At 47.5% G+C, this 21,487-nt stretch overlaps 1 protein-coding gene across 1 annotated transcript in view; it reads left to right on the top strand.

Moving 5' to 3' along the window:
* Positions 1–21,487, top strand: part of CSMD2 (CUB and Sushi multiple domains 2) — a 304,278-nt gene that overhangs the window by 185,602 nt on the left and 97,189 nt on the right. Inside the window, exons 14-22 of the mRNA XM_075722124.1 lie at positions 1,892–2,218; positions 4,468–4,662; positions 6,249–6,387; positions 7,120–7,307; positions 7,701–7,889; positions 8,137–8,253; positions 14,162–14,377; positions 16,573–16,761; positions 20,731–20,900. Of these exons, the coding sequence (XP_075578239.1) occupies positions 1,892–2,218; positions 4,468–4,662; positions 6,249–6,387; positions 7,120–7,307; positions 7,701–7,889; positions 8,137–8,253; positions 14,162–14,377; positions 16,573–16,761; positions 20,731–20,900 (1,730 nt within the window). The remainder of the gene's footprint in view (positions 1–1,891; positions 2,219–4,467; positions 4,663–6,248; positions 6,388–7,119; positions 7,308–7,700; positions 7,890–8,136; positions 8,254–14,161; positions 14,378–16,572; positions 16,762–20,730; positions 20,901–21,487) is intronic.

Genomic DNA, 21,487 nt, shown 5'->3' with positions numbered 1-21,487 from the left:
TTGGATTTAAAAATTTATAGGAGATACCTAGCTCCTGTGAGGGGTTCCTACCACTAAGATATTTCTTTGTGCGTGGATGCGTTTATTTTCAATAACTATTCCTAGGCAGATTATACCAACCTTATGCTGACAGAATTATTTGACAGCATCCCTTGATATTTCAGCATCTAGTAAAGAGCCAAAATCCTGAGCATATTTTGCAGTTTGTTTTCTCTTTAATCTGTTCTCTTTGTTGCTGAGAGCAGGAAATAGATTGTGTAGCTCTTAGCCTTGATAACGTCATGGTAACGTCCATCTTATTTGATCTGAAACCATTAAGCGTTGAAGGAAGACAGAGGGAAAATAACAGAGGGAGGGTGATCATTGAACCAAGTAATTGTATAAATGCCAAACTAAAACCAGTCTCATCCTCCGTGCAATGTCTTTTTGCCAGGAATTAGTGAGATGTATGTTCCAAGTAATGGATTTTACCAAGGGTGATGGTGGGGAAAAAGATGAGTAAAGCATACATACATAAAATAGCAAAAACATTGGGTAGGTACCACTTAAAAGGCAGCCTTGCTTTTTCAAATTAATGGACCTTGTCAGCTGAAATACAGTATATATTGAAAACCCTTGAGAGCTAAAGATTTTTTTTCATGTGCACTCTTCCCCTCAACTTCATTTTAAGACTCGTTTTAATTATTTTCATGGGAATGGCAGTCTAGTTTGATGCCTCTTTTTGGTAACACGGTAGCCCAGCAGAAGTCAGTGATTTATTTGTAGTGGGAAGGGGAGCTGCCCCTACACCTGGGCTGCAGATTGCAGCCTGCCGGAGCTTGCTTTGAGGTGTCCCAAGCCCCTGGCACTTGGGGGAAGCTTGGGAAGGTTCTTGGGCTGTTCCTTGCCCGGCGCAGCAAAGTCCCTACCGAAACCAAACAGCAGCCTTCATTTCTTAGTGCTCGTTTGGCACCGGTGTAAAGAGCTGCCCAAGGAGATAGACAAAGGCAAATGGACTCACAGCTCCTTCTCAAAGGAGTTGACAATTTATTGCTATATCGCACAAATATTTAATACGGGATGGGGATGACCTGAATGTGAGGAGTTTGTCTAAATGCAGTGGGACTGCCTGGGTGCAGTTACATCTGTTGAGGAGCGTGGGTGAAAATTGCATTTAGCAAACAGAAAGGTAAACCAAAAGTGCAGATCTCTCAGCAAATCCTGAAAAGTCTGCACTGCGCTCAGAAGTGCACCTGCAGTTCACCCAGCACTTTAGACTAAAAAGTACGAAATTGGATATGATAGCAGCAGAGGAGCCCGGCGGTCTGTGTGGGGTAACAGCTCAGCTGATTCCTTACCTCAGGTTTTGTCAGTTGTGCCGAGTTGTGGCCACAGCAGAAGACATTACTACAAAGTCAAACTCGTTTAATGCTAACTTTATTTTGCACTAGCTGTAGTCACACGTTTGATTCTTGTGTAGGCTTCCTCTCAGGGATATGCAGGAGAATTCACCTGCAAAATACCAAATCCCCACCTGGCTGAGAGACATTTTCTTCCTGCAGTAAAAGAAACCTGTGCTCCATTGTGCATGGCACAAAGCCTACGTAAATGTAAGGAAGCACGCTATTGAAAAAAGGGGCAGTGCCCGTGCTAGGCTGGAAAATTGAAAGTCAACCAAAACCAGGACTTGGAGACTACTTTGAAGTCACTTCTTCCCCATGCAAATAAATCACTGACATCTAGCAGTGAATGGAGCACTGAGCCCTTCCTTTCTTTAACCGTCTCTGAGAAGCAAAGCAATTGGGAATTTGCAGGAATCGCCCAGCTCAAGGGATAAGGGGGAGGGGGAGACGTGACAGAGCAGCTTATAGGAGCACTGTGCCGCATGATTGATGGTGATTTCTTATTGCAGTTTCCTGCTTTTTCAACTTCACCACTCCATCTGGGATTGTGCTGTCACCGAATTACCCTGAAGAATACGGAAGCGGCTTGCACTGTGTTTGGTTAATTATAGCTAAACCCGAGAGCCGAATTCACTTGGCTTTCAATGATTTTGATGTGGAGCCTCAGTTTGATTTCCTAGCGGTGAAGGATGGTGGGACGGCTGAATCTCCAGTGCTGGGGACCTTCTCAGGAAACCAGATCCCCGCCTCTCTGACCAGCAGCGGCCACGTAGCCAGGCTGGAGTTCCAGACCGACCACTCGATGGAGAAGAGAGGCTTCAACATAACGTTCACCAGTAAGTGCCGGATCCTTCCTCCTGGTTTTCATTTCAAGCTCTAAATTCTTCTTGGGGACGAATGAGCAAGAGTTTGATCTCACTAAAACCATTGCAAATCCAGAGTAAGCCTGAGAATTAAGGATTACTTCAGATTTGTAGTCAGGTAATTGAAGATGGTTTCAAGCTTAGAGCTGATTGCGCAAGTTTTTTCTGGCTGCGAAGTTTGTGTTGTCCAGTGGTGAAAGAAACAGTTTGGCCCTGGATTATCCGTCCGTGGAGTAGTCAGGGCTTCTGTTCTCCCCTCAGCCCGCAGCTTGCCGCATGCGGTGGGCTTTCTGCTCTCCCTCTCTGTGCCCCCGTCCTGCCCACGGAGGTGAGCCAGTGCTTTGGGGACAGCCTGATGCAGATCAGGAGGACTTACAGATCTCGGGTGGTTGGGTTCATCAGTCAACACTCCCGTCGTTTGCTGACACCTGAAGGCATGCGAGACTGAAGATAAAAGAAAACATGTAGCAATGTCTTATTATATAAAGCATTGAAACTTTCACAGATATATTTGGCTTCAAGTAAGTCCAGTCTTCAAATCTCAAATGAACGCTACAGTAATTTTATCCTCGTATTGTCCTGTAATTTTCTAAAGAGCGTTATTAAACCTATTCAGCAGAACTGATAAATGACTTTGTTATAATAGCCTTTAGTGGCACAGCTAAATTAATAGCCTTTCCAGCTATGATTGCAAATTCTCTATTTAAAAAAAAAAAATAAAAATCAGAGGTCTTAAGAAATCATTTGCCACACTACAGCAGGCTGAAGGCTCATCAGATGAAGTAGCTTGTGTAGGGTAGTTTCACATATCCAGCATTGAGTCCTGGATCCTGCAAGCAGGGAGACACCTCATCCAGAGACGCCGGCCGTGCCATCCAGTATGCATCTCCGATCGTTACATACCCGTGTTGGGAGTTGTGGCTGTCCCCTATACAAAGACGTCGTTAAGCCAAATTTTCTATTGTTGTAAATGACTCTTAAGTGCACATGAGTTAATCTGTTCTGGCTGCCTGAACTACCAAAAGGGAGCTCCTGAGTGTCTCAGACACCTTACCATCCTTTCCTTCGGTTTAGGCGTGAGAGAGGAGACGACGTACTGCTGCAAGGGACAGAGCCAGAGCACAAGGAACAGACTCACCTGTGTTTCCCCCTTTAGCAGTGTACATAACAAGATATTACGAGAGTAATGATGCTCTGTAGAAAATCCAGAACTCATCTGAATTTGGTCAAGTGCGTTAAAGATACTAAAAGCATGTGTGTGTAATTAATCTGGAGGCTTTAATCTTTCATATGCTGCTCATCTCTGAAGACCACCTCCGAGCATATGAAGATACAGTACATAATTATGCACTTAATGGGGAATTAAGGCTATAGGCTTACTTTCTGATTGGTTGACTGGCCTAGTTTTTAACTGCTGGAAAAGGGCAGGCCTTTAAACAGAGCTATGTGTCTGCAATTCCACATGCAACTTTGCAACACCTAGAAAGGTAATTGCTGTGTGTCCTTCATTTTGTCCTAGTAATGATGACAAGCAAGGTTGGCGACTGTATGGCAGTCGATCAGAGAACATGCTGAGAGGACCCTTGCTTTTAACCACAGGGCCTTAAAGCTTTCATTTTTTCTCATTAACGGATAACTTATGTCCCATCTATGCAGATGCGTGCACTGCGGTAGAGTTTTTAAAAATCTTTCTCGATTTTGAGTATTTGTGCATTTTTGTATCTGAAAGATTGCTAAGAAGATAATTTGGTTCTGCAGACTCTTTTCTGGCCCCTGTATCTCAGCACCTCTTGGATGCCAGTGGTCTTAATCTCATCCTTCCTGTCTCGGATTGCAAATGAACGTTTGCAGTAGAGACAGGGAACAGAAAAATTTAAACTACTTCAACTAGATGAAAAGTTGAACTGTGGGAACACGCACTTGGGTGTCTTAGCAGTGTAGGGAGGAGGTGGCGACGCGATTCCTGCCGCAGGCTGACTCGTCTGTGCAGAACACAGTAGCTTTGCTGCGATGGTAGGGCGCCAAATTCAAGTCCATGTTGTTTGGCCTTCCCTGTGAGGAAGGTCTGCTGTCCAGGGGCAAGATCAAGTGCTATTGTCTCCATAGGAGAGACATGAAACTGTTGTTTAATTCCTAAGTCTGTGGTCCAACATACTTATTTTTGACTTGGACAGAGGTGGGGGAAACGAGTTACTCACTATTGTCTTATCTTTCCCTCTTAGCGTTTAGGCATAACGAATGCCCTGACCCTGGCGTGCCGGTGAACGGAAAGCGATTTGGTGACAGCCTCCAGCTTGGCAGCTCTGTGTCCTTCCTTTGCGACGAGGGCTTCATTAGGACCCACGGCTCCGAAACCATCACCTGCATCTTGAAGGAAGGAAATGTGGTCTGGAACAATGCAGTGCTCAGATGTGAAGGTGCATTTTACCATCTTTCCTGCTAGTCTGTACGGGCAGCCTGGGGGGAGATCGATGCCCTGGCGTTAGCAGCCTTTCCGGAGGAAGGGTAATAGCTCTGTCTGTCCAGGTCCCATCAGATAACCCATAGCGAAGGCATAGAGCGCTGGCCTTGTGGGAGGCCTTTTGCCATCATACAGGCAGAGGCATTTGTTGTTGAGAGCTGAAGGACTGTTGGACTTCAGTTCTAACCCTCAGCTTCTCGGTCACAGCCGTGATTTTGTATAGCTCTGGAAGGTGCTGTCTGCACAGAGGAGTTTGCTTAGGAGGAACTGCCGGTCCAGTAATCACCGAGCACTGAACTCGGTTTGTTTTCTAATTTTTTGTGAAATGAAGAATGGGGATTATTTTTATTAGCTTTTTATTAGCTTTTATTACACCAGGTGTTCTAATAATAATAATAATAATAAAGGCTTTCATTTAGTGATGACTAAAAGTAGAAAATTAATGGGAAAGAAAGAAACCTAAAAAAAGAGTTGAAAGATGGATAGAAGTCCTGACAGGAAATTATGTGACTTTGGGGCCGAAAGCCTCTTGTTTAAAAATAATTTGTTAGGATCCAGTTGAGATCAATTGACTTTCATCTGGCGTCCTTCAGATCAGCCGTGAAAGTCTTAGGCCCCGACTTACATAGGTATTTGAGGTCGTATCAAGTGTGACGTTTTGTAGCCCGTGCGCAAAGCTGAAGGTTGGTGCTTCAGCGGCTGCGCTGGAGGAGCAGAGTCCCCTTGGTCCACGAGGACTCAACCGGCCGCGAGTATCGTGGGGCGACGGGCTTGTCTGCCCCACGGGAGCTCCCGAAGGCTGGGACAGTAACGTGGTCACGCTGCCATGCGAGACGTGGGTGACCAGCACCAGTGACCGAACTCAGCGAGACATGAAGAAATACCTGGTGATGAATCCTGCAAAGTGCTGAGCAGGGGGAACACAAACTCACAGGAACAAACACGCTTTTCCATCCTGTTTGGTTTTTTTTTTTTTAGAGGACAATACACTGCAGTTATTTAGGGCTATAGGATTTTGTACCTCTGGTCCATCAGATCCGGTGTCCTTTTTCCAGAAAAGATAATAATATGCCTTCAGCTTCTGCTGATGGCACAAGGGACCACAGTGTGGAATAAGTGCGATAGTCTTGTGATGTCCCTTGTGGTAGAAAAGACATGACTCAATTACCACAGATATGAAAGTTTTTCTGGCACCTGCAGCTGCCGAAATGCAAACTGACCTTGCAGTTTTCTCTGGTTTTATATCTAATAATTATTATTATACCCTGTCCCCTTAGAGCCGCTGCACAAGGTCAGGCTGCTGACTCCCACAGATACAGTAGCAGGCTGCTACATCTTGAGCTTAAGCTGAAAATGCAATTTCTTACCAGCTAGTGTTGTTATTTGGTCTGGTTTTGATTATTTTTAACACGTGAGAAACAATAATGCATGAAAGCTATTCCACGGCAGGACAATACTGCCTGGCAGGGAGGGGTACGTCCCGTCATGCCACAGCTTCCCTGCTGCTCTTCACCTGAACTGTGTCGTTCTCCTTGTCCCCAGCGCCGTGCGGGGGCCACTTGACGTCGCCCAGCGGAACCATCCTGTCCCCCGGCTGGCCTGGCTTCTACAAGGACTCCCTGAGCTGCGCCTGGGTCATAGAGGCCCAGCCGGGCTACCCCATCAAGATCACGTTTGACAGGTGCTCACCCTGGTCTTCTCAAAAGTTTCCTCTTTGCGGTTGTTTTCGGTGGTTCCAGCATCGTTGAGTTGTAGCCACCCCCAGAGGAAAAAGGAACAAACTGCTCAGCACTGTGTTTGGCAGTTAGGTTCTCTCTTTCTCTTTTTTTTTTTTTAATTAACTCCTGACAAGACATTAAAATTCACCTAACATTCAAGAAGAAAAGGTGGAAAACGGTGATTTTTCCCCTCTTGTTTTGACTAACTGCTGCTAATCTGCAGTGCTATTTTAGATACCCGTAGGACACGTTTTCAGAGGCTGAGCTCCCATGTGCTCAGCCTGCCAAGGAGAAGCAGCAGTGAGGATCTTGCCCTGCCTCAGGCATGCCAAGTCTCTTGACTTGCCCTGGATTTCCCTGTTTGAGGAGGGCCACGCTTCCTTGGACCTGGGTCTGTATGTCTGGGAAGCAATTGTTCATGTAGCACAAGATGCTTGTCGCTGCAAAGACTGTTTGGTGTCAGCAGATGAAGTAGGTGAAGGATCAGAAAAAAACCAAAACGCGTAGGAGGGGCACAACATGTTCTCAGTAAGATGCTCAGCCAGCCGGAGGTCAGGCAGTAGAAACGGACCCACGTATGATTCTGTTGCCCCATGGCCCGTGCTGCCTTCCAGTCATTAGACACATTCCGGATTGCAATAAAGAAAAATTAGCCATGCTGGTTTTTCACGTACGTATTCTTGTGTCCCTTTCAGATTTAAGACAGAGGTGAATTATGACACCCTGGAAGTACGAGATGGACGGTCCTATTCTTCCCCGTTGATAGGTGTCTATGATGGGACTCAGGTGCCCCAGTTCCTCATCAGCACCAGCAACTACCTCTACCTCCTCTTCACCACTGACAAAAGCCACTCTGACATAGGCTTTCAGATCCGATACGAAAGTAAGTGCAAGTTATTCATGTAATTATGCGCTCTCCAGCAGCACAATGGACTCAATCAGAGGCCCATTGGACTCGCTTCTCCCCTGTGCCAGGCAGTGAGCACTCTTACAGTGATTGGAGAATGTGAAGCTACTGCAAGTGAAGTAGCAGTTTCTGCTTTTTGACTCTCTCGGTTGCTTAGCGGTTTTTATTTTAGCATCTACAGAATATTATTGATTTTAGGAGGCAGAGTTGAGTTCCTCTGTCCGTTTTGTCCTCTTACTCTGAGGATAATCAGTAGGACTTTCAATGAGCTCGTAGGAGGAGTTGAACTTTCCCCGAGGCTGATCACTGCCCCTTGCAGCAGGCTCTGCAGCCAGAGTGGTCTGACACGAGTGGGTTTGTTTGCCACAGCTGTGAAGCTCCAGTCAGACCACTGCTTGGATCCGGGGATCCCGGTAAATGGCCAGCGCCATGGGAACGATTTCTACGTGGGAGCACTGGTGACGTTCAGCTGTGATTCGGGCTACACCCTGAGTGACAGTGAAGCCCTGGAGTGCGAGCCAAACTTCCAGTGGAGCCGGCCACTGCCCAGCTGTGAGGGTAAGGAGTGCAGAAGGTAACATCTGCAGGAGATGGCAAACGCTTCATTGCAGATCTACTGCAAAAGCAAAGCGGCAATTGTGAAGTTTGCAGCGGCATTTGATCTGTGTATTTTGTTTGATTTTGATGGGTTGGGCTTTGTTTTGACATTCAGAAGAACTGATATTCTTCCAGCTGGTGATGAGGTTTGAATTCTTTAATTCTCTTTCTTTTTTTTTTTCCCTCCCCCCCCCCCCCCCCCCCCCAGCTCTGTGTGGAGGTTACATTCGTGGTTCCAGTGGTACCATCTTATCCCCAGGCTTCCCTGATTTTTATCCCAATAACTTGAACTGCACGTGGACAATAGAAACATCACATGGAAAAGGTGAGAAACCTTTAGTTTAGAGCGGTTTTCGAGATGGACTGGAGGATGGTGGTCAGCAGGGCAGGCAAGTGCTCCCTGTGTAAACCAAGAGCTTGTCTCCAAGGCGGTGATGATGGATACCCGTGTGCTTGGCCAGTTGCCATACTTGCCACCACTCAGACGTTGTCTCTGGACAAGGTGCAGAGGGTTTTGGTGTCACATCTCTTAATCCCTTTAAGCTGGAGAGGATTAAGAGGGAAAGATGGTCCCATATCAAACCCCCAGATCTGAGAGCCTGCGCCAGGCGTTACCTTTGGTTTCAGACCTTTGTGGCAGCATCCTCTGGGAAGTTAGCTGGTATCTGGATACCTGGTATTGCTAGTAGTGTCTCACAGAGGAAGGGTGAGCTGCCACTGACACCACTGCAGCGATTATTTGGTACTCGATAGTACTTTCAGCCGTATTTTTCTTTGTAGTGCTGGATCGCTATCTACGTAACGTTTTACAGATGGAGAAGTGGAAGCTAGTAGTAAATCATCTCCAGACATGGGACAGAGTCAGGCTCTCAGTTCCCAGCTCTGTCCTCGTTCTGCAGCTCTCCTTTCCCCACTAGCTAGGAGTATTGCCAGCAGAGAGGCGAAGTGCGGATCTATTTAGTCCCATCTCCTGTGCAGCACAGGCCAATCTTTTGTCTTGGTGGAAAATTTGAAGAAAATGTATCATTGACGATTAGAGAGCAAGTTTTATGAACAAGGGCGGGAGGTAATTTCTCCTGATCCAGGCAGATCTGCCTGGCGTAAGCACAAAGGGTATAAACCCTTTATGTAACTTTATGCACTTATGTAACTGTCTCATCGTAGCGGATACCGGCACGACGGGAGCTATCATGAGCCAATTTTGCAAATACCATTTGTATTACAGCAAATAAACTTGTCAATGAACAGCACAGTGCATTAAGGGAACCATCACATGCTGTGAAAAGTATTCTGTTGAGTAGCAGCAATCCACTCTTCATTAATCCACTCTGCCTTGGATTCAGCTCTCCGATGAGACGCTGCATTATCCTGTAGCTAAGCTAAGCACAACACAGCGAGCTGACACTTTTTGATATGAGAAAGTGCTACTCTGATGGTCTGTGTGCTTTTCTGCCAACATCAGAAGAAAGTCTTGTGAGCAAGGCTCAAAAAACCACGTTGCATTTTCAAATAGTGGAGATGTGCCTACACAAGTGTAGGGGCTTTTTGTCCCCTGTCCTGTAAAAGATCCTGCGGTGGCCAGTTCAGTAGTACAGGAAACAGCACATCCCTTACCGCAGTTCAGTGTGATGCGGTTCTGGATCATCCAGGAATTCAGCCCTGGATCTGACCATCTTGAACTGGACCGTGTTGGTCCCACTAGGAGAAGCTGGATACTGAGCTCTCTGGAAAGCTGGTCCTAGCTTTAGCTGTCTGAAACCTATGAGCTGCTTTGGAAATTCTAGCCTTAGATGCAGGTAACAAATATCAGAAAATCAAACTGTGAGCTACTGTGTTAGTCCTGGTAGTTGTAGTGCAAATTTATAGGTCTCCAGGCCTTTGACAAGAGTTTCAGCTCTTCTTACCTATCAGATTGTGCTGGAAAGGTGAAGATAAGATTCTGAGAGAAGTTGAGTGTTTAAACTAAGACACTCCTCTGTACCGATGAAGGGAGGATGTTCATACTGTGTTTTGTTTGGCATTTTCATCCCTCTCCTTACCCGCTGCTGGTATCCTTCCTTCAAGGTTGTTCTCCAGGAGCGCGTTAGGAATAAAGGGCAGCACGCGGTGGGATCCCTCTCTTTGCGCGGGTGCCCTTCTGCAGGGCTGCGGGCGGCAGTGCTTCGCCCCCGGGCAGAATCGCCCTTGTGTGTTTGTGGAGCTGTCTGGGCTGCTGGGATGCAGGGAATCTCCACATCCAGGTAGAGGTGAGGGTGGTGGAGGGTTAGGAGAGGCCAGGTGGAGGATGTTGTGCAGTTAGAATAAGCTGGTACGTAGCCAAGTCAGATGTCAGGAAAACCTCTCCTTCCTCGTGGCTGTAGTCCAGGCGAGCTGTTTATTTACCAGCGCAACGAAAGGAGGAGGCGAACAGAGAAAGATGTCCTTTTCTCTAGTGTTTTGTGGAAGATGCTGAAATGTATTTAGATGCTGGGCTGTGTTGGTGGGAGCGTGCGTACGCTTACGTACACGTATGTACACATCCTCTCTCTCACAACGGTATTCTGTCTTAGTGATCTGCTTTCCCAGCTGTCGCTGTGTTAAACTGCTGTGTAATGCATTGCAACAAGCTTCTCCCAGCTCTTTTCAGCATTCCCGCGACGTTTCTTCTCATTCTTCAGTAAAGAGCAGCGGAACAATGTGATCCTGAGTCAGAGCAGTAGCCGCTGAAATGGAATAAATTCAGTCCTTGGAGAACAGAACAGGCTTTAAAAAAAGGCGTAACTGGACCCCATTCTCAGCTAACTTCATCGGCAGTGCACTGGCAGTGCAGAGTCTTCTCTCTGTGCTTTGTCCTTGCCTTTCAGTTCCCTGTTCTTGGAGACCACTGGGTGCATCGGCAGTCACTGGGTAAATTTGGTGCTTGCTAAGCCCAGAAGCTGTAACAATTCTGCCGCGGGCAGGGGATATATTTACGTGACTTAAGTGTTTGCCATTGTACCTGATTTTTCTTGCTCTAGTTTTACGTTTCCCACACCCACTTCTGTTAATGCCTTGCTGCTTGGGCTTGCAGCGCTGCTGCTGTCCCCGGCCTGGGAAGCCTTTCAGTTCCCAAAAAATAGAATGGAGTTCAGGGCTTGTGCCTCCCAGTCCACCGGATTATTCCCTGCCAAGCCGGTGACCGAGCAGGGATGATCTGCATCATAAAAGCCGGTCTCAAGTTATTCACTCCCAGATCTTTATGAACATCTCGCACGTGGCCAGCACATGAGTCCCCTAATTGAAACAAGTTCGTTGTTATAATAGTTATTTTTATGTGACTGCAGACACTGATTTACTTTATGGACTCACAAGCTGTACGATTTGAGTTTAAAAGCAGCTTAATTTTAAAGGTATTTAAATGCTTAAAGAGAGACTATTCTTTTTAATCTGAGAACTTCAAAGTGATTTCTTTTCCCTATAATTTGTTTTGTTGTTTCTTTTACAGAGAATGGAAAAGAAAAAAACCCTGCATTTGCAGAGACATTTTGTGCCACAGTAAATTTCAGGCCAGAGCAAAGGTTTAATCAGAGTCACAAATCCCTTAAAATGAGTTTGTAATTAGCCCTTATGGCTACAGTTACGCAGCCCTTAACTGGCTCTGCTGCTGCAGAGGCCTTGTGCCCTGTGATTGGAGTTGTTATCTTAAAAGACCTGGAGTCGGGGGCTGTCCTCCCAGTTCTGGGGACTGAATTACGCTTGGGTTTCTCTGGTGCTGTGTTGATTTCGGTGGAGTGATATTATTTCTTGTTCCTTAGATTGGGTTTTGTAAAGGCAAGGGTATAAATCTGCTGTCAGTTGATAAACAGGGAAAACTTGAGACATTTTGTATTCACTGCATCTTGCCAATTTTTCAGGCCAAACCAGGTTATATCTATTTTCAATTGACTGTACTGCTGGTAAGAATAATAAACATTTGGAAACTGTTAGATGTTTCCTACCTCTGTGGAGTTCTGCGGGGGTGAGGGGGCAGCGAAACTAAAAATTTTCTGCCAGGCTCCCTATAATATTTACCTGGATATAAGGAAGGAATTGTCAAAGTCGAGACCCCTTTGGGTCATCACTAAGTGGTGAGTCGCACAAATGCTTCTGAAGGTTAGCCGGGTGCGATGAGCTGCGCGGCAGGGATAGAGGTGGGGAGAGAAACCCTGCAAGCCCTGCTTCTTCCCAATCCAGTGATTCCTGCGGGAAAGGCTTTGTATTGGTTTCCAACCTCTCCGTCCTTCGTTTCTTGGAAGGAGACTGCTCACATGTGACCAGTAAACCTTCAAAAATTGGATAGACTTAGGGATAAATGGAATACTCAGACTTCTAATTTGATGCTGACAGAAAACTGTTGGGATGGATATTAAATCTCATGCTCCAGGGCTTTAATCAATCTCTAGGTTGGTCTCATTCTGATCTCCAGAAATTAAGGGGGAATGGGGAGTAAGGAGGAGGTTGTTCCTCTGCTCCTTATTTACAGCTTTCCCGTGCTTGCTTTTGAATCGGCGGATGCTGTGCTTTGGCAGAGATGGGATGCAGAGCAAGACAGCCCTCGGGTCTCACCAGGCTGGCAGTGTCGGTGGTGTTAATCACTGGCTTAAATGAAATAACTCGGTCATGCCACCGGGCGCTCCTGATGCGTGCGAGGAGGTAGGGATCTAACTGTGACTAATGAAGGCCAGATTACAGCGCTTGTGTTTGCACGGAGGAGTCCGTTTCTCTGCAAATAGCCCTGTCGAGTTCGGTGGGGTTATGAGGAGCGTAAAGGCCAGCTCAGCGTGAGCAGGGGTGAGCAGGGGCGCAGGAGCCTGCCCCTTGGCGCTCAGAAAGTGTGGGCAGGTCTTTGGATGGAAGAAGCCATATAAATGCAAAGAAGCTGTTTTATTGCTAGGCATCGCTTTAGCTTGCTAACTTTGTGTGACGGCAGTGTGACAGGGTTTCTGATATAAGATCCTGCTTTGCTTTGCTCTCCAAAAGCTGCTGCTGCCATTTTTTGTTTTTCAAAGGTGGAATTATTTTCCAGAGAATAAGTGCTTCTAATTGCGTTTGAATTCCAGCATGAAAAATCACCTAGCTGGAGGCTTTTGCAAAAGCCTGAAGTACTTACTATTTTGTATCTGTGGGTGTGAAGGATACTTTAAGTAATCCATTATTCCTTTCTTGTTCATTTACAAAAGCAGCAAGGTCGCAGCCTTCTCACAGAAATGTTTCGAATTGTTGAAACTGAATTTGGAAGGAGAGACAAAATACTTTTCCTGTGTGTGTTCTTTCTGTAGCTGGATCTGTTGTGGGTTTATTGTTGTCGGTATAATGTGGATAAAAGTGTAGGATTCTCTTGCTTCTGAGGCTGGCCACAGCTGGCAAGACCTGGGCTAACGGGCTGCCCTGCCAAAACGTGTGGTGGGTGCACCGGCGCTTCCCACCACGCGCCTCGGAGGGGACGGCCGGTCCCGGGAGGGGGCCGCAAGCAGGGGAGGGGCGGCAGCAGCCCCCTCCCAGCGGGACGGGGCCCTGGAGCGAGGTGCCGGGGGGCTGCTGGAAGGGCGCCTGGCCGCACGACGGAGCGCTTGCTGGGGAGGAGCACGTGAGCGGCTTGGGAGCCGCGTGTGGCTGAGCGGGCAGGTTTGTCCACGCGTGGCCTCTGCTGTCGTCCCCCAGCCTCCGGGACCAGCATCCGCTCCCGTCAAAGGAAGGTATACGAAGTCTCCGCAGTCGCGCTGCTGGCACACTTTATCCTCGGGAAAAGCCTCTCTGACCTTGATACTTGGCTTAAGTCCTATTTTTCTAGGCATGAATTCCTTCCAGAATGTAACTTGTTTTTGTTGTTTTCAAGTCCTCACAACTACAGCTTTTCCTGTGCTTGCTACCCATCGAAAGGTCAACACTTTTAAAATAAAATACTGCTGTAAGCTGCCAGGCTCGGTCCTTTCTGCTGCTGATCCGTCCCTCGAGCGAGCCTGCGTCGTCTCTGTTCCTGTGTTACAGAGGCACAGGGATCGAAGATCTTAACTGCCTTTCTCTGTTCTGGGCCTTGTACCATACCCTTGGTTTAGGTTTTTTCATCTGTTCTTCTCAGTGTGCTTTTTCTTCTCGGTTGGGCTGCTATTTACTGGGAAACAGGGAATCGGTACTGGTGTCATCTCGGGAGGAGCAGAGGGGCTTTGGCTCTGGGACAGAGGGGTTCCATATGAACACTGCTGGCTGAAACCATCTCTATTTTTCCTCCCCTGCAGGTGTGTTCTTCACCTTTCATACCTTTCACTTGGAGAATGGCCACGACTACCTCCTCATCACTGAAAATACCAGCTTTGCTCAGCCACTGAAGCAGCTGACGGGCTCTCGGCTCCCTGCCCCGCTTAGTGCAGGGCTCTATGGAAACTTCTCTGCTCAAATTCGCTTCATCTCAGACTTCTCCATGTCCTATGAGGGTTTCAACATCACCTTCTCAGGTAAGAAGAGGGGTGGACAAAGACTTCATTCTTGCCCTTTCCTTCCTGTTTTTCTGCAACTCTTGGGTATAATTTTCTGTTGATGCCGTGCACGTGATTTGGGTCACTGACGGTCACCCCTCTTATTACCCCAGTAAGCGTTTGTTGCCTTCTCCTTCCTCTCACGGTCATCTTTTCTGTTCTGTTTATGGAGTTTCAGCTCACATTTTCTTGGGGTATACTTTCTCCTCTTTCCTCCAGATGCCCGCCTTCTCTGTTTATCAGAGGAAAATCACTGCAGTAGGCATTTCCACTTCCAACATGGGAAGCTGGGACAGATGGGATCTTTTGGAAGGCAATGTTGAGCAATCTGGGCTTCTTGGATAAGGAACGGGGCAGAGCTGGTCACTCCCATTGTCCGTCTGGTCTCTCTTTTTTTCCTTTGGTTCGTTGCTCCACTTGGATGCTCATCCAGTGATCCGGCCTCTGCAGCTGCCTTCAGCTTGTCCTAGATGTAACACATGCCACGTGGAGCCTAGGCCAGGTTTCCGTGAGCCCACTGGCATTGCTGCAGAACTGGAGACAGTGTTTTCCCTTGCTGGGCTTCCTCTAATTGCCCTGCTACAATAGCAGATGAAAGCAGACCTGCTTGGGGCACGTAGCAGGGCATCAAGGGACGCAGGATGTTGCTGACTGCCGCAACCCTTCTCGCCCCTGCTGCGCCGGTGAAGATCTGGCTGTGCAAGACAGCTTCTGCCCCGAGCGTTTCCAGTAAGCCAGTCCAGTCCTGTGCTTACTGAACCAAGCCACTTCTGTCGCAGGCTTCGACTGTTTGTGATGATACAAAATGCTGGTTTCTTAAATGAAATTCCAGATTTTGAGAAGTTGTCAATGAAGAGTAGCATGTGCATGGTGCTCTTGTAGAGAGACTCAAAGAAAGGCACATTTGCCTCTGCAGGACAGATCATCACACTTGTAAATAATTGCTTTGTGTGAGTAATCTCTGGTTGAAGCATGCGCAAGATGTTTAACTGTGTCCTTTAACCCAGAGTCCTACAAATGACTGCCAAAGTGTTGGCCTGTGCACACGTTTCAGAAAATGTAATCTTTACTGCCTGAGTGCCCTGACAAGCCATTCTGTAAAACAATCGGTTACCGGACAAAAGCTTATCATATTGCTGCTGTTCTTTTCTGTATCCCAGCGTACCTTTTAGTCCTGAGGGCAACGGCTGCAGGTTCAGCCTGCCGGCGGGGATGAGAAATGACCGTTTCTGTTGTGGAGCTCGGTGCCGATGTGCTCGCTGTCTTGGACGGACAGAGCTGTTGACATGGGTGCAGGTAAAACCTGCTGCACTGAGAGAACTGGTTTCCAGATACCTTTGTTCCGGCCTCCAAAGGCAGGGATTTGCACGTGACACTCTGTGGAAACTAGTTAGAAAGCTTCCAATTAACTTCCATTTTGATGGAGGAAAAATGGCTTTTTGCTTTTTTAAAAAAAAAAAAAATTGCCTCAAATTATCTAATTATAACTATTATTTTTAATGTGTTTGGGGACTTTTTTCCTTTCTTGGAAAATGAAAATGGGAGTCAGTTATCTTTTTAGCTTCCTTTAGATACGTATGTACATACTTTGTAGGCCTGTTCTTTTCAAAAAATAACCCTCAAAACAGGTTTCCTTCAAAATGTTTTGTGGTCAAAGACATACATTTGGCTATTAGCCATAATGCTACATGACCTTTCATTTAGCGGCAGCTTAAATGTTCTCTTGCATTCCCCAAGCAGGATGCTGCGTTCATTCATTTTCAGGATTAGTAATGTAGAGGCAGCAGAAATCCCATCCGGATCAATTCATCTTCATTTGACTAAACCAGAGGGATGATGAGAAATTTCCATCGTGTTTTGTCACCGCTGATGTCATTTGCTTGTTTGTCTGACAACAGTGACAGAAAATGAGACCTGTTGTATTTTGCGTTGGTTTAAATCGAGATCCTGGCGACACCCTGGGGGCTGCCTGTGGAGAGCGAAACCCAAGTTGCTCTTCAGGGCTCAAGCAGGACGTACGTCCTGCAGGGGTGCTTCCTTTGCAGAGCTTCCCTGCAGCTGGATCAAAACTCGGAGCTCCCTCCTCATCCTCGTGTTCAGGGACTGGGGTGCCCTCACTGGGGAGTCCGAGGTGTCACCCTGCCATTCCGTAAATGTGCGTTTGTCCCCTGTAGAGTATGATTTGGAGCCCTGTGACGAGCCGGAGGTCCCAGCCTACAGCATCAGAAAGGGCCTGCAGTTCGGAGTGGGGGATGTCCTCACCTTCTCCTGCTTCCCCGGCTACCGGCTGGAGGGCGCATCCCGCATCACCTGCCTCGGCGGGAGACGGCGTGTGTGGAGTTCGCCTCTGCCAAGGTGTGTTGGTAGGTGGTCATGTGCTTTCATTTTGCTTGGTTGGTTACGCTGTGCTGGATTCGGTGGGCAGGGACGGGTGGCATCCCCCAGGATGGCATCTTCCAGCTCGCAGGGTGCTTGGTGCAGGGATGGGGGCGAGGGAGCTGGAATGAGCGCTCAGCCCTGCAGCTGTGCGGGGACGGAGGGACAGGCGGGAGGGCTGCAGTCCTCTCCCATCTCGGAGCGCAGCAAGCGCGTAGCAGAGCGGGTCACGCGCCGGCAGAAGCCCTGCGTCTCTGCAGCCCGTCCGCAGTGCTGCGGTGAGCCCCGGTGATTGTATGAGTAAAGGAATCGTGAGCCGTGGGAGACCTGCCATCCCTTTTGGGATAGTTTCTGTAAAACAGCATGGTTTTAAGGCCATCCTCCCTTTGAATCAGAGCGTTGTAAAACTTAATAGTCCAGACGTGAAAGCTGCTGCTGGGCGGGTGATCTTAAGCAGTGCAAGTTCCACGTTAGTATGGATGTCTCTGGGAAACCACCTCTGGCTTTTGCCTTTTCCTTATCCTCCAGAGGTTGCTTGCACCTTACACCTTTCCCTTCCTCTCCTAACCATTGCACGTCCTTTTTGCAACCCCTGCAGCCATCATTTATACTAATAAATAAATCTAAGGATAGAGGAGAGGAAGAATCCATCTGCACCACTGAGCTAGTCTCTGGCCGTGGTCCCTGATGCAGATGGGCTACAGACAACCTTGTCCAGCAAGGTCTGCACAGCACCCCCTGCCCAGCCCCCAGCACCCTCCAAGCGTAACGCATCGCATTAAAGAACAAAAGTAGCAGTGTGCCACGGCAAGAAAGCAGAAAGGAAGGCGGCTGCTTCAGGCCTTCATAAAAAGATTTAACATATTTTTTTGTTGTACAGTTTAGTAAGTAGGAAACTGTTGAGTGCTCTGTTGCTGCCTGGCTCACCCAGAGCCATGAAGGATTCATTCAGATCGGGCAGACCAGATCTCTTACCTGTTTTCATTCTGTCAAAGCCTGCTAGGTAGATTTTCCTGCGTTCCTGACCTTTGAGGACCATTGCAAAGTGAGCATCCCAGCAAGAGCCAGTCTACTTTCTCAGTCTGTTGAGTCGTGTCATGCTGAATGCATTTCCCAGCACTGCTTAATGCTCAGGTCACAGGGCGGCATCGTCCTGCTGTGACAAGCAGCCTCTTCAGGGCATGAATAATAATCAGGTTGCAGAGAAAGCTAATCAGGGGAATAGAAGTCAAAAAGAATCATAACAAAGCTTTAAACTTGATGCTCAGACATCATCACTAAGTGGACACGCCGGCTTCCATTTGCCAGTTCCCTACTGCAGCTGGCTTTGAATTAGCGTCTTGGTTTTATAATGGGTCACATTCACTGCTGGTGATGTGCACAGAGCTCTGGTGGCAGGGTGACAGCTTTGTCCGCAGCGTCCCCACTGCAGATATCTGTGCTCGCCCTGGTGTTGGCGACTTACCCATTAAGATCACAGGAGATTTAATTGCCCAGACACTTTGTATTCCATTCCTGTTCTAGAGATGGGTCTGGAGAGAAGCGAGAGTGGTTTGTTCCTTTGGCCAACCCCTTTCTCCAGGGTAGGAATGCTCCCCACCAACTCCTATTTCAGCCCAGGTCCCAAAGGGTGATGTCTCCAGCATCGTCCCTGGGTAATCCGTGCTAAAGCGAACGTCCTGCTTTTCATATGTGGCAAGAGAGGAGAAGGTCGCCTCCAAAGTACTTTCTCTCGGTGTTTCTGCTGCTGCTTCCTTACTTAACCCTCATGCTTTACCGGAGGAGCAGGAGAGGTGGCAGAGGCAGTGCAGCAAGCTGCACGTGCACTGTGATGGTTCACTCGGCTCCAGCAGCGTGGCATGCTGTGAAGGACTGGCGGAGTTGAGGCAGAGCTAGCTCATCAGAAAAGCCGTTTTCAGGGCAAGTTGGAGTGACTCTCCCCAGCTGTGCATGCAAAACACCAGGACTCAAAGGAGCAGGGAGCCGGTGCTTTACAGCTGAAAATCTTTCAGGGTAAATAGGCTGAGAAAACGACTCCTGGTTTGTTCATGTGGGAGCTAATCAGGGAGTAACAAAAAATCCTAAACACACGGTGGCTGCAAGCCGATTTACATCTGCTGAGGGATTGTATGCACATGCAGCAAACAGGCTGCAGTGGTCCTAGCTGAAACCAGGCACTCAGACAAGGCAGCAGCTGCTGGCAGCAGGCGTCCCCGAAGGAGGACATCCTCCGGATGCCATTTTGCAAGCAGGCCCTCAAGCTCTATGTGAGTGGTGCCGACTTTTGCTTCCTCCCTGTGATAACAGCAGCTAAGAGCTCATTCTCAGGTTGTGCCGGGAGCTCAGCGCTATCGCAGTCGTACGGTGACTTGCGCTCAGATCCACTTGAGTGTGTTCACTACTTCATGGAGTGAAGGCGTGCCCATAGCAGTCCTGTTACACTCGCTGTGGTATGTTTGTGTGAGCAAGAGATTGTGTCCTTAAAAGCTTGCAGTTAAAATACATAAAATACAGAGGTGAAGAATGGTTGTTGCTGTTTTCCAGAAGCATTAAACTGTGATCTCCTGACATCCAAGACAGGTCAAACCTCCAAAGCGCCGTCCGCTTCCTTCTCTAAAAGAGGATCATTCTGCCAATTTTTGAGTCGCATCTCCTAAATTCACGTTTAGCTCAAAATCAAACGCTGTTCACACTACGCAGAGCAGAAGAGGAAGCGGGTCTGGTGAAGGAGCAGAGAAGTCTTTCTGGGAGGATGTAATAAAGGAACAGGGACAGACTGCAGGTCGTAGTGAATAACAACAGGGAAAGGAGTCCCGTCTGTCCGTCCGTCCTTCCTTCCGACCGTTTGTAACCGGTCGTAGGATGTAAACTCATCTCGGGGAAGGGAGAAGCAACTGCGGTAACATTAACTGTGCCTGCCCTTCCCGTTCCCTGAGCAAGAGTAGACAGGGCTTCCCCCATGAGCATCCCCTTCTCTGTCCCCAGCCCCTTGTCTTTTGAACAAGAAAGGCCAGTTTGTCTGTGCCACAGAAAAACCTGAGCTCGCTGTGGTTCGAGTGACAGTTTGGGAGGAAAGATAGATATGTAAATTTGAGCTACTTTCTGAAACTGAGAGTCAAAAGGATTTCTGTTTTTCTCTCTTTTTCTAATGGGAATGGATGTAATTGTTAGCTGCAAAGCTGGGAAGGAAAAAAAAAATGCAGGGAGCAAGGGACAAGAGGTCCTTTAAAATACTGTCAAATGATGAACTGGAGAGCTGAGGGCAGCGTTAACAACAAATAAGGTCAAATTTTGCCCTCTTAGCTTTCAGGAAATTATTTTGGGGAGGACTTTGAAGTTCAGACATAGCTTTATCGTTTGTAGTTATTTGGAAGTTTCACTGAGCTTATCTTTCTGCATAAAGAGCTCTGGCGCTTGCAACACATTGGTACCAGCGATCAGTGGTGTGCTGTGTTGACTGTTGAATGAATACCATGATTTTTATATACTATATATAGGTATAGGATGAGATTTGTATAAATATGGAAAAGCCTTTAAATATTTCAATCTAATAATATTTTTTTATTTTCCTTCTGGTTCATTAATCAGGAAGGACCATAAACACAGGCACTGTTTCGAGCAGGTGGTGGCTTTGCAGGGATTTTGGAATGTTTTTCTGAATGGGGTCCCAAGATAGCATTTGAGCACGCCAACTTTCTGTGACTCAGTTTCCCTATCCATATAAGGAGAGGGTATTAATCTCTCTTGTAAGGCACCTGAGGTTTAATCATGATAGAAGGGCTATTAAGTACAGTTTTGTTTACTAACTGTACTTGGAAAAAGAGTCCATGGGTGTGTTAGCAGGTGGGAATAGGAAGGAGTGAGCATCTGTGGCCGTTTGGAGGAGTCACCTGCATGTGTTGTATGGCTAGAATGTACATGTGGTTATTAAAATGTGGTTTTGTGTCTTTATGTAGCTGAATGTGGTTCATCTGTAACTGGAACTCAAGGTGTTCTGCTGTCCCCCAACTACCCAATAAACTATAACAACAACCATGAGTGCATCTACTCCATCCAGACCCAGCCAGGAAAGGGGATCCAGCTGAAAGCCAGGACTTTTGAACTGGAGGCAGGAGATGTCCTCAAGGTAATTCCTCTGTCTCTGGCAATGAAGCGCTGCCGTGCTGCTAATGAGCGCAAGATCTGGAAGGGATGTTCTAAAATTTTCATGGAGTTAGCTGAGGCTAATCTCTGGAGAATGCTGCCCAGGCAGTGCTGACAGTGCAGTGGTAGTCTCTGGAAGAGTCTCATATTAGGAATTGGACTGACATTCCCCAAAAAGCCCTCCGTGGGGCTGCTGTAACCCACTGCTGTGTCATTAAGTGACTGGCACGGCTGTTTTGAAGAGAGCAGCAAAATTCCCAGACTGAACTGCAGACAGGGCAGCTGGGCTGGAATATTGTCTGTGTATCGCACTTAAGGTTAGAGCAAGACACAAGACGTGATGCATCTGTGAAACTATTTTCTAGCCTAGGGACACTGTCTGGTCAGCGTGTATCGCTGCTGCATGTTAGTTTGCTGTGCTTAGAAACATCATTGTGTAATTTTAGGGAATCAGCACCTCTGCACTTCACCAGCTCACAGCAGTCTCTGGCAGCAGCAGTGAGGCAATAGCGAATGTCCTTTGCACTTCAGCCTAGCTGGTAGATGCATAAACAAATTCTGTATCCATTA

Source organism: Pelecanus crispus, chromosome 16 (assembly GCF_030463565.1).
Source record: "Pelecanus crispus isolate bPelCri1 chromosome 16, bPelCri1.pri, whole genome shotgun sequence".
Lineage (NCBI taxonomy): Eukaryota > Metazoa > Chordata > Aves > Pelecaniformes > Pelecanidae > Pelecanus > Pelecanus crispus.
The sequence above is the reverse complement of the archived record's forward strand: the minus strand, read 5'-3'. Positions and strand labels throughout refer to the sequence as shown.